At 39.0% G+C, this 12,077-nt stretch overlaps 1 protein-coding gene across 5 annotated transcripts in view; it reads right to left on the bottom strand.

The window, feature by feature from the left end:
- The window catches only part of LOC127419672 (IQ motif and SEC7 domain-containing protein 1-like), a 184,032-nt gene that overhangs the window by 76,684 nt on the left and 95,271 nt on the right, over nt 1–12,077 (bottom strand). Inside the window, exon 1 of one of the 5 annotated variants that reach the window (XM_051661249.1) lies at nt 2,608–2,766. The exons of 3 other annotated variants lie outside the window; for them this stretch is intronic. In XM_051661249.1, coding sequence (XP_051517209.1) covers nt 2,608–2,672 — 65 coding nt within the window. In that variant the 5' untranslated portion in view covers nt 2,673–2,766. Of the gene's footprint in view, nt 1–2,607; nt 2,767–12,077 lie in introns of those variants that run through there. One more of the 5 variants, XM_051661251.1, reaches the window with a different exon arrangement.

Raw genomic sequence — 12,077 nt, 5'->3', positions numbered from 1 at the left:
TCTCTGCCTTGCATCAGTGCAGAGGAGGGAGAAGCCGCTGAAATGCGCCGTCAGATCCAGCAGAGGTGAATGAACAGTAGTATTCAGCTCAGTGAGCATGACCGTTTGGCTCAGAAGAGAAAATTTGAATGAGTGGTTGCATACCAGCTCCTTTTATACCCGTATGTTCGGGGGAGTGGCATGCAAATACCACTCGCCAATTTTCATTGGCCTTTTATCAAAGACCAGAGGTGTCTCGGGCTCCCAAGAGTGACCCCTAGTGTCACTACATCGACACCAACGTCGAGTGAGTGACAGATAGGGAACAATTCTTTTTTATGAAGGTACACACACTTACAACTCCCAGCTACATCTCCGGAGGCTGCTCAAAATTTCGCTCAACTCAGATATTTCTCCATTAAATTCAACCCAAATCATTTTCAAAACACTAATATTATTTATTCTAGCTGTCACTGGATGATATATTGTGTATAGTATGTATCTTTCATATAGCCAACACAATGTATTTTCAGTCTTTTATGGTTTAACAGCTTGAATGAAACCTCTTCAAGGCTAAATACAGAGAACTTGCATAACGATGTCTAATCGTTCAGTTTACGCAGTTACACCAGTTTCATACACTAACCTGCAAACTCATCAACGTCACTTTCTTGAAGAAGTACAAAAATCTTAGTACCTTTTGTGTATGGTGACTAGATTTACAACTTTGGACTGAAACCTGCACCGCATCGATGTGTCCTTCAGTATTAAGTACAGTAAATGTTATATCACCCACTTGAGGTCTCCCAAAGCTGTTATGCCAGACTACATTAAACGGAAGGAAAACTGACATTGAATTGGAAAGCACACAAATCGGACTTCTAAATTAAATGTCAGCTTATGTTAATATATTGATGCCTCAAAAAACATATAGAGAAAATAACTTGCCGATCAATAATCGATATATCGATATTTTATGACATCCCTTATACATATAAAAACATAAACAAATCCTCCAAGTGCTTCTTAAGATTGGTTGTGGAGTCTTTTTCAATGGATATATATTCTTTTAGACCTATGACATCTATTTCAGTCTCTGGCTCAGACTGCTTTAAAATTAAAGAGCATAATCTGTGAATTGCTGTTGACTGATCGAAAATGTAATAGATAATGTAACCATGGAATCCATTTTTAAAGACTGTTATATATATATATATATATTTGCAGTATATCTTTGCCCTAATATCAAAGGTCTTACTAGAGAAAAACATTTATATGTATGATCAAATGTGGATTTTCTTAATTAAAAAAAAAATAAAGAAAATAAATGTACATGTTTGGTAGCGTGTGCATGTAAAAGTGCCAGAAACAGCATTTTAGCTTAGCAAAAAACCAAATGTTCACTCAATGTTACTCAAGGTTAAATATTTCTGCTTCTCCAAATATACTTCAGATCTCCACAGAGTGTACACAGCAACATCTTTTTCCTCAACATCATGTCCATCTTTTCTCTTATAACAGTGTAAAAGCGCCCTCTGTCTGCTCGTATGAATGTAACACATCATAAGAAAGTGTTTCACCGCTGTTCAAATGCACTTTGGATCACATCATTTATATGTATAAATGTTTTCCATCTGAAAGGATTAAATATTAAATGAAACAAATGACAATAAAATGCAAAGTAATCTCTTCAGTAATCAAAATACTTTTTGAATGTAACTGTATTCTAAATACCAATGATTTAAACTGTAACTGTAGTGGAATACAGTTACTTATATTTCATATTTTAAATACGTATCCCAGTTACATGTATTCCGTTACTCCCCAACGCTGTATATTCTAACCCATAAATATGGCTCCGCCAGACAAAAATAATAAGTCCAGTCACTTAGAAAAGTAATAGCACACCTCTCCTCAACAAACTGCATGATTTGAGGTACTGTATCATTCATGTCTGTAGCACAAACTGTGTGGGACAAGATACAGTATGTGCTGCAGTGTAAAACCTACACTTGGGCGTTTGTTTAAATCCCTAAAGCTAACTATGAGCAATAGTAACTGATACTTGCAGCTTGCCTTAGCAAACACCACTACTAAAACTCCACAAAAAATAAATATAGTCTTTAATGTAAGAATTCTTATGGAACAATGAATTGCTCAAGTCTGTCCAATATTTGATATTGAAGCACAGACTATCCAGAAACTAGCGGACATCATAAATAAACCACGATTTAAGCCTCTAAAGCTCTCTCTGTATGAAAGGCTTGAATAAGATATCTAACTTCAGCTGAGCTCATCTCTAAGTAATAAATAACTCAAATATACTCAGGTTCATTCAGTCTTGGATCACGTTCTCATTTGTATGTGAGACCTTTATAACCATAATAAACTGGATTGTCATGTAACAATGTTCTCTCTCTGCTGGACGGGCTAAAAAAACACCAGGGTACATGATCATCACTACAGAGACCAATGAATGAAACCTGGTTTAAATTTATGGAAATTAAAATCACGATGTTGAATAAAGAAGTTAATAAACATGGTATATGTCAGCTACCCATGTACACTGCTGCAGTACTAGTTAAGACCAGATCTCTCACACAAGCACAAGATAAAGTCCAGTCTTACCAGCTGTCCAGCTCCAGTTCAAGCAGAGACTGTGTTTTCTCTGACTGACACTGTAAACACCACATTTCTGCAGAATAACAAACGTCCACAAACCACCAAACTCAACCATCACTATATCCAAATGCTCCACAGTCCAGAGAACAGCACGATAACTCTACTACTCACACACTTCACCATAACTGCTGTCACCTACACACCTCTCTCTCTCTCTCTCTCTCTCTCTCTCTCTGAAGTGAGTGAACGTGGGGGGCGGGTTTGTGTGTCGCATTCACAAATAAGAATTCCACCAAAAGATCTGATGCTTATCTTGAGACAGATGAAACACAATACATTTAAATGTTATAGGTTTTACTATGGAAAAACAAAGGGAGAGAGAAAGATATGGGAGGGAAGAATGAACGAATGAATGTTCTCAGGGTGACTTCTGTACAAGAGGAATGTGAGTGGGAAAAGAGGAAAGCACCTCTATTAATAGAGCCTTTCAGGGAGAGAGAGTGAGAGAGAGAGAAATTTTTTGTGTAAAGCATCCAAAATTTGCTCTCCTGTTCTAACAACATTTGTGTTTATAGTTGATGTATACGTTTAATGCATTTTGAAAAACTGATAAATGCTCACACCCTGCATGTTCTTAGAATAGATTTTAGTATTCTTTGACCTTTCTTGAGTGACCTCTTTTGGATGTATTATATGATGTATGTATAATAAAGTTGGCTTTAAATAGCACATCAACGTGACTGTCCTGATGATGTGTGCAGTAACACTATTTGAAGCCTCTATGTATAATTCATTATAGAGGTATTCTTGATCCATTACAAAAGGTATTTAGAATTTTTTTTTTTTTTAAAGCTACACTATGTACCTTTTGGCCCTCTAGCGATTAAAAATAAAACTGCATGCGTCTTGCAGAAAGACATTTTTTTGGTAATGATGCAGGTCGTGCTTCGGCTCTGCTCCTCTGTGCGGATATCTTATCAGAACTAATAGACAAATAAATAATGAAAGAAAAGAAAAGACGGATATCTGAAAATGTCATCTAAGCAGTTAAGTGCCATATCTTATGCTGTTGTTTTGACTTATTAGAAACATTGTTGTTTTGAAATAAATGACATTACAAAATGTTGTTAACATTATACATAAAGATAGCTAGTCTTATAAGGTCAAACGTTGTAAAGTTTTTATAACTGCAGGATATTCTGGCCAAATAGATCATGGTAGTAACTAATTTATGGATTGTCATTGTTACCAACCAGTGGTCAACATCATTTCAAGACTCACATGTCCTTGGCAGGCCTAGGACTAAAGGATTTATTTATATAAATTATATAAATAATATATATAATGCCGTTATAAATACACACGTGTGCTAGCAAGTGAAAAGTTCTGCACCGATTACAGTATAATTATTGTATTTCACTACACACAGATGTGTGTGTGTGTGTGTGTGTGTGTGTGTGTGTGTGTGTGTGTGTGTGTGATTACCAAGGTTGGGGAGTAATGGAATACATGTAACGGGAATACGTATTTACAATACAAAATATAAGTAACTGTATTCCACTACAGTTACAATTTACATCATTGGTAATTAGAATACAGTTACATTCAAAAAGTATTTTGATTACTGAAGAGATTACTTTGCATTTTGTTGTCATTTGTTTCATTTAATATTTAATCCTTTCAGATGGAAAACATTTATACATATAAATGATGTGATCCAAAGTGCATTTTAACAGTGGTGAAACACTTTCTTATGATGTGTTACATTCATACAAGCAGACAGAGAAGAAAGTTTGAAGTAAGTTTGGAGAGCCCAGGAACCAATCATCGAGCCACGAGTGTTCAGGGGAGAGTGGAGGGTTCCACTCTAGCCCGATGCTTGTGGCCGCCCGGGAAAGCATGTCCATCACCTCTGCATCAGCCTGTGACTGGGCAATTGTTCCCGAAGGGGGGAGCCCAGCTGAGGTTTCTGCATCCGACTGGACAAGCCCGCTCTCCGATGCTGCGCTCGAGAGCTCATCATCTTCGCAGGCTCCGAACAAGAGGCCAGACTCGCCGTGAGACGAGCCGGCGGACTCATCCGGAAGCCCGACTGGGGCAGACAAGCATGCTGGGGAGTGGGAGGTCTGCGGGGGGATACCCGGCGGAGGCGATCCCATTGGGGTCCCCAAATCACCCCCAGTGCTAGCCTTGCTGGCCTCATACCCGTAGGTAGAAGGACTGAGGCAGGGAGCTGCTGGGGTGGCTTGCTTTCTTACGAAAGCAAGTCGTGACCGCAACTTTGCCATGGTCATGTTCTCGCAGTGAGAACATGAACCATCCATGAACGCTGCCTCTGTGTGGGTCGCGCCCAGACACAAAAGACAGCGATCATGACCATCCGAAGTTGAGAGATAACGACCGCAACCAGGAATAACACCCAATCGGAAAGGCATCTTTAAAAAGACGCGTCTTTAAAAAGACGTTCCGTGTGTGCCGCTCTTTTAGAGAAATATACTCTTTTAGAGGAAAAGTCTCTATCAGAAAATATACTCTCTTTGTTTTCTGCCAAAGCGCCCAGGGGCGTTCTCTGCAGTGCACCAGTGCAGAGGAGGGAGAAACCACTGAAATGCGCCATCAGATCCAGCAGAGGTGAATTAACAGTAGAAATTCAGCTCAATGAGCATGACCGTTCGGCTCCGAAGAGAAAATCTGAATGAGTGGTTGCATACCAGCTCCTTTTATACCCCTATGTCCGGGGGAGTGGCATGCCACTCGCCAATTTTCATTGGCCTTTTATCAAAGACCAGAGGTGTCTCGGGCTCCCAAGGGTGACCCATAGTGTCACTATATCGACACAACGTCGAGTGAGTGACAGATAGGGAACTACCAGTGCTGAAGAAGTAATCCAAAGTATTTATAATACGTTACTGACCTTGAATAATCTAACAAAATACGTTAAAAATGACATTTTACAGCATGTATTCTGTAATCTGTAGTGGAATACATTTAAAAGTAACCCTCCAAACCCTAGAGATTACACAACTATACATAAACCATATCAATAAAATATCTTGCCTGCTGAGTAAGAAAAAAGTAATCTCTAGGTCGCTTTTAAATCCTTTCAGATCTCGGAGTTGCCACCACCTCTGAAAAGACATGCCAATGTTGATTCGGGTTTTATTACAGACTCTGTCGCTTTCCCTTTTTGCTTGTAGACACTGCTCTGTTTGGGGTTTCTTTGTTTTTACAAAGTGATTCCCCGGAGGTTTGCCATTTTGAATGATCCAAGGTAAATTTTTCTCATTCGTTGTGACAACAAACTTTCAGCTTCACACTACTCCCACACACACACACTACATTAGCCGGATCATATTTTCTCTGTGTATGGATATGATGTCAACACACATGGGCGAATGACGTATGTCCCGACAGCTCTAAAATATAAATCATTATTATAGGTTTATCAAAGTGTATTTGGGTAAAGACATGGTTTGGAAGACTGATTTTTGTTGCCCTCTCTCATTAATAACATTTTGGGGTTTTTTTTTTAACAAAAAAAAGTTACATAGTGAATCTTTAATTGTAATCAGTTTTATGTTCTTGTGAATTGTGATGACATATTTGTAGCAAACCACCCATACATTATATTCATTGTTACACCTTTAAAGAGTATAATGCATTATAACACATAATTTAAGGCATGAAATTGGGTCTTAATTAGGGCCGTCAATAGATTAAAATGTTTTAAACAAATTAGTTAAATGATATGCCATTTAATTTAATTAATTAATCGCATTTATTGCATATATAAATATTTGCTGAGAAAGTCCCTCAAATAGCATAAAATAATTATAAATAGTTATATTTAAATAATTATAAATATAATATATATAATACAAATTATATTTCAGATAAATATAATGCATTACATTATTGGGGCAGACAAGTAAAGCATGACAAGAAAATACAAAAAGTGGCTTTAGAATGCAATCTAATGTTTATTTCCATTATAATGTGTCACAGTGTGTCTCTGTTATGTTTCCATGGACTCTTATTTTGATATTGTTTTTGTCTTCTGCCCTCTGTTTTCCATTAACTACATTTCCCACGGTGCACTGCCCTCATCACAGCCATCTGTTCCCCGTCATCCTCACCTGTTCTCCATTCCCTCATTTATTCCTGCTTGTATAAATACCTTCTAGTTCTGTTCCCACTTTGTCAGTTCTTGTTTGTTGCTACTTGAGTTCACATTTGTTTGTTTCACTTTCATCATCTTCATTAAAAGCCTGCAATTAGATACAGCGTCTCCCATCTCATCTCAGCAACTACTCGTTACATAATGAACATAAGCCTTTCATTGGCCTACAGTTCACAGCAATACATTTTGCAATTTAATTTGTCAATCTGTTTGATGTAGACTTATTATAAGGGCTTTTCTAAGGATGCATCCATGTAAACATGCATCAAAAAGATGCTTTTGGAGCGTCTCACTAAGGTTGCGTCGTATCATAAACACAGCGTTTTTAAGTTAAACATCATTCGAAAACATGCTTTGAGATCACTGCATTCAGAAATTGCACTCCGTTAAGCTGTATTTGAACGCAAGAACACATTCTCACTATCTTTTTCTGTCACTAGTGTCAAGCAAGCCTGAGTGTGGTTTGTTGTCTGTACAGTAAGGGTGCTTTCACACTAGCAATTGCCGCTTGTAAGCACATTGGTGACGTAATTGGGCCATGGTTCGGACTCAAATAATATAATGTGAACAGAGACTAGCGGCGGCAGTGGGAGGGGATAGGAAACGAACTCAGGTTCTGTCCAAGCAATCGAACTAAGTGTTAAAAGTGTTTCTAATACAGCTGGAGTTTTGTGTACTGCCCCCTGCTGAAGACGGTTCTTCAAGCTTGAATTGCTCTGTTGGTAGGAATATTACGCTCTGGGGACATGATTAATTGCGTTCATTTATTACACAACATTATCAACATTAACAATATTATATATATATATATATATATATATATATATATATATATATATATATATAACAATATTATCAACAGCCTTAGTTTTAATTTATAGGTAAGTATTATGATATATTATAACTGTGATTACAATTATTTACAAGAACATTTATACTGTATTACATATACAAGCTTCAAGTCAAGTGTTACCATGTTGTTTAACCCAGAAAGAAGTACACTGGCCCATGTGTCACAGAGACAGGGGAAATTCTCTGAATAATGGCACCTGAGGTGACAGGAAAAAGAGAAAACAAGTACCAGATGGCCAAGCGTTTCCTTTACAAGGACACCAATCACTGCGCCTGCAATGTCACACATTTCCACTGCAACCTGCCAATGCAGCAGCACACAATAGACATGCATGCATGCAGCAGCCTCCAAACAGATCATTTTTAAGAATATCACACAATTAATATGTCCACTTTATGATCTTATATTTGACATAATTAGGCTTTGGGGGAGGGCTGTTTGAATATATTGTTATTCTCAGGAAACTGTCTGACTTCCAGGCTAAGCTGATGTCAGATCTGGGAATTCTAACTGGCCTCTCACAAAATTTCTGTTTAATTCAAAACACATGTCTGCAAAAACTTACTCCAAGAAATCCAGATTGACAGTGTATTATTATTTTTTCATCTTTTACCTGTTATTATTATATTTTTATCAATAACAGTTTTTTTTTCTCCCAATTTGGAATGTCCAATTCCCAATGTGCTCTAAGTCCTCATGGTCGCATAGTGATTTGCCTCAATCCAGGTGGCGGAGGACGAATCTCAGTTGCCTCCGCGTCTGAGACCGTCAACGCGTGCATCTTATCACGTGGCTTGTTGAGCGCGTTGCCACGGAAACATAGCGCGCTTCACGCCATCCATCGCGGCATCCACGCTCAACTCACCATCCGCCCCACCGAGAACACACCACATTATAGCAACCACGAGGAGGTTACCCCATGTGACTCTACCCTCCCTTGCAACCGGGCCAATTTGGTTGCTTAGGAGACCTGGCTGGATTCACTCAGCACACCCTGGGATTCAAACTAGTGAACTCCAGGGGTGGTAGCCAGTGTCTTTTACCACTGTTTTCCAGTTTAACAAGAACTGTATTGAAAATCTAAAAGCCTGAAAAAGAAAAAGAGAAAACAAGAAATGAAAAAGGGATCCCTACCCTGAAGGGTGATGGAAAATGTTTTGCAAACCAGCAGTGTTCTCCAGCGGAATTTAACGTAATTCCTTATTTTTTATATTTTATTTTCTGGAAGAAAACCTGCTATGTGTCATGTTCAGGAAGCTGGGTCAAGAGGATCTTCTGTAACATCCAGAGTCTTCTAAAAGCAAAATCAAGTGTAGGATCTGTAGTCTTCTAGGCAAAGAAGATCTGGAATCCTCTAGGGCAGTGTCAAACCTGTCCTGGAGGCCCCCCCAACAAACAAACACATTTGATTTAACTTATCAGCTCATTACGTACGCATGCGCCGTATTATGTGGCAGCACGACACAGTAGCTCTTAGCTTTTAGCTTTGTTTTAGTTTGCTTCATTTATTTTTATTGTTTCTATCATATTATATATTATGGTTATTATTATTGATCTATTGAATTAAGTATTGGCGCTAGTTGATGGGGTATAATATGCTGGACACGGAGCACAGTGACTATCAGAAGACCGGCATATTCACGGGAAGAGCTTCTTCAGTTTCAAACACGATGTGCAGCATGTCCAGAGGAGATACCGAGGGACTTGAGGATAAGGAGGCGAGGAACTAGAGCAGGAGTGAGTGTAAAAAATAAGAAGAGGGAGAAGAAGGGGAAATATAAGCCTTACCTCCCCTCGGTGGTCATGGGGAATGTACGATCATTGAGCAGCAAGAGGGATGAACTCTTGGCATTAATCAGAGGACAGCGTGAATGCTGCTTGCTATGTCTGACTGAAACGTGGCTGAATGAGAAAATTCCAGACTGTTCAGTAGAATTACCTAGCTTTTCACTAGATAGAGGGAAACAAAGTGGCAAGAAGGCAGGTGGTGGAGTGGCGGTGTTTGTTAATACCAAATGGTGTAATCAGGGTCATGTAACTACGAGAGCAGTGATTTGCATGCCTGATGTTGAGCTGCTTGCCATTGGATTAAGACCATATTATATGCTACGTGAATTCTAAAATGTTATCGTGGTTATTGTTTATATTCCACCTTCGGCAGTGGCAGCGCATGCGTGTGACATCATCCATTCCACTGCCTCGGACCTGCAGACAAGGTATCCAAATGCATTTATTATAATAAATGGAGACATTAACCATGCAAAAATGTTGAGTACCCTGACAAATTTTACCCAGTATGTAACTTGTAGTACAAGAGGAGACAAGATACTGGATAAACTGTACGCGAACGTTAAGGAAGCATACAGTGCATCTGCTTTACCCCCACTTGGTAAATCTGATCATTGTCTGATACATCTTTCTCCTATATACATGCCTTTCGTGAGGAGGCAGCCAACTACTACCAGGACTGTCCAGTTGTGGTCTGAGGAGGCAGAGGATGTGTTAAGGACGTGCTATATGGTAACTGACTGGGAGTTATTCCAGGTGGAGTATGGAGACAATATCGATGGCCTTACGAACTGTATAACAGGCTACATCAGATTTTGTGAAGAGTGTGTGGTCCCTAACAAGAAGGTATGTTGTTTTTCTAATAACAAGCCATGGATTAATCGGGAAATTAAATCCTTGCTGAATAAGAAAAAAAGAGCCTTCATGAAGGGGGAAACAGATGAGGTAAAGAAGGAAATACAGACGGAGTTGAGAAGGACTATAAGGAGAGCTAAGCAGAAGTACAAGAATAGGATTCAGAATAACTGGGCACAAAATAATACAAGAGAGGTGTGGTGGGGGGTGCGGACTGTTACAGGTATGACTAGATCAAATGGGGCTGTACAGTGGGATAAGGACTATGCAAATGAACTAAATCTACTTTTTAATAGGTTTGACTCAAAAAGTCCGGTACTGACATCTAGTGATATTTCAAGCTCTGTGAGGACAACAACGGCTGTTAATACAAGCACAGCTTGTCTTAAACCATCAGAAGATTACACTGCCCAGCCTCAAGGATATGACAACATATTATCTCCAGTAATGAAAGTCATGTCACTGCCACAAACTACCACCAGTGTGCGTGCCATGAGTACACAGCAGATGCTGAGTCCTTTTATCAACCCTAGAAATTATGCCTAGCCAGGTGAGAAGACAGCTTGTGAATATTCACATCAATAAGACTAAAGGACCGGATAATATTAATCTTAGGGTGCTTAAAGTGTGTGCGGGAGAGTTGGTGGGGGTTTTTAGCCATCTCTTTAACCTCACACTGAAACTGCAGAAGGTGCCTACCATATGGAAAACATCATGTATTGTTCCTGTCCCCAAGAATAAACATCCTAGTACCCCTAGGGACTTCAGGCCCATGGCCCTGACATCACAGGTAATGAAAATCTTTGAGAAAAGAAAAGAGCACTTTAAGCCTTTGGTACGTGACGGCTTGGATCCGCTGCAGTTTGCTTACCAGGCCAGGATAGGAGTGGAAGACGCAATAATTTATATGATCCATAGAATTTACACACATCTTGAGAAATCACGAGCAACTGTGAGGATTATGTTTTTTGACTTTTCAAGTGCATTCAACACTATACAGCCATTGAGGCTGGCGGAGAAGTTATCTACAATGAGAGTGGATCCGAGTATGGTGTCATAGATTATAGACTATCTCACAGACAGGCCACAGTTTGTTAGACTGCAGGGATGCTCATCGGAGCAGGTACTGAGTAGTACTGATGCACCGCAGGGGACTATTCTGTCACATTTTTTGTTCACTGTATACACTTCTGACTTTCAATATAACTCTGGAGCATGCCATTTGTTCTCAGATAAAAAAAACAACAAAAAAAACATTTGCACTGTACATAACAGAAAACAGATTTGTATTAGATTGCACTATGTGTAAGATTAATGGTGTAAGATTATTTAAGGAAGTACTTTAAGGAAGAGGATCTGGTGTAGGATTGAGAGCACTCTTGGGAATAAGAACTGGTGTGGAATCTGGAGTACTCTAGGGAAGAGAATCTAAGGAAGAGCATATTGTTTAGGATTCTTAGATTCATACATTTGGCAGATGTTTAAATCTTTTCATACAACTACCAAATGTAGTATAGAATCAAAGAGTGTCTGTATTCAATCTCTAAGCCACTAAACATTCCGCATTAAATTAGTAAGACCCAGTTTTGATTAGCAAGGCCAAAAAATGTATGAATGTATACTTCAAATGGTTACAGGGCAGTGTTAACTCAATTAAAAATGCCAAATTGTGAGGTAAACACAGTGTGAGCTCTTAAGGCATCAATCATACCAGTAAAGAAACTTGAAAAGCTTCACAGCTCTCAGGAGTAAAGTGCGGTCCTTCAGTTTTAAATGAGGACACAGACTCTCTGGACAGTC

The sequence above is a fragment of the Myxocyprinus asiaticus genome, chromosome 29, assembly GCF_019703515.2.
Source record: "Myxocyprinus asiaticus isolate MX2 ecotype Aquarium Trade chromosome 29, UBuf_Myxa_2, whole genome shotgun sequence".
NCBI lineage: Eukaryota > Metazoa > Chordata > Actinopteri > Cypriniformes > Catostomidae > Myxocyprinus > Myxocyprinus asiaticus.
This window is presented reverse-complemented; position numbering and strand designations above follow the sequence as displayed.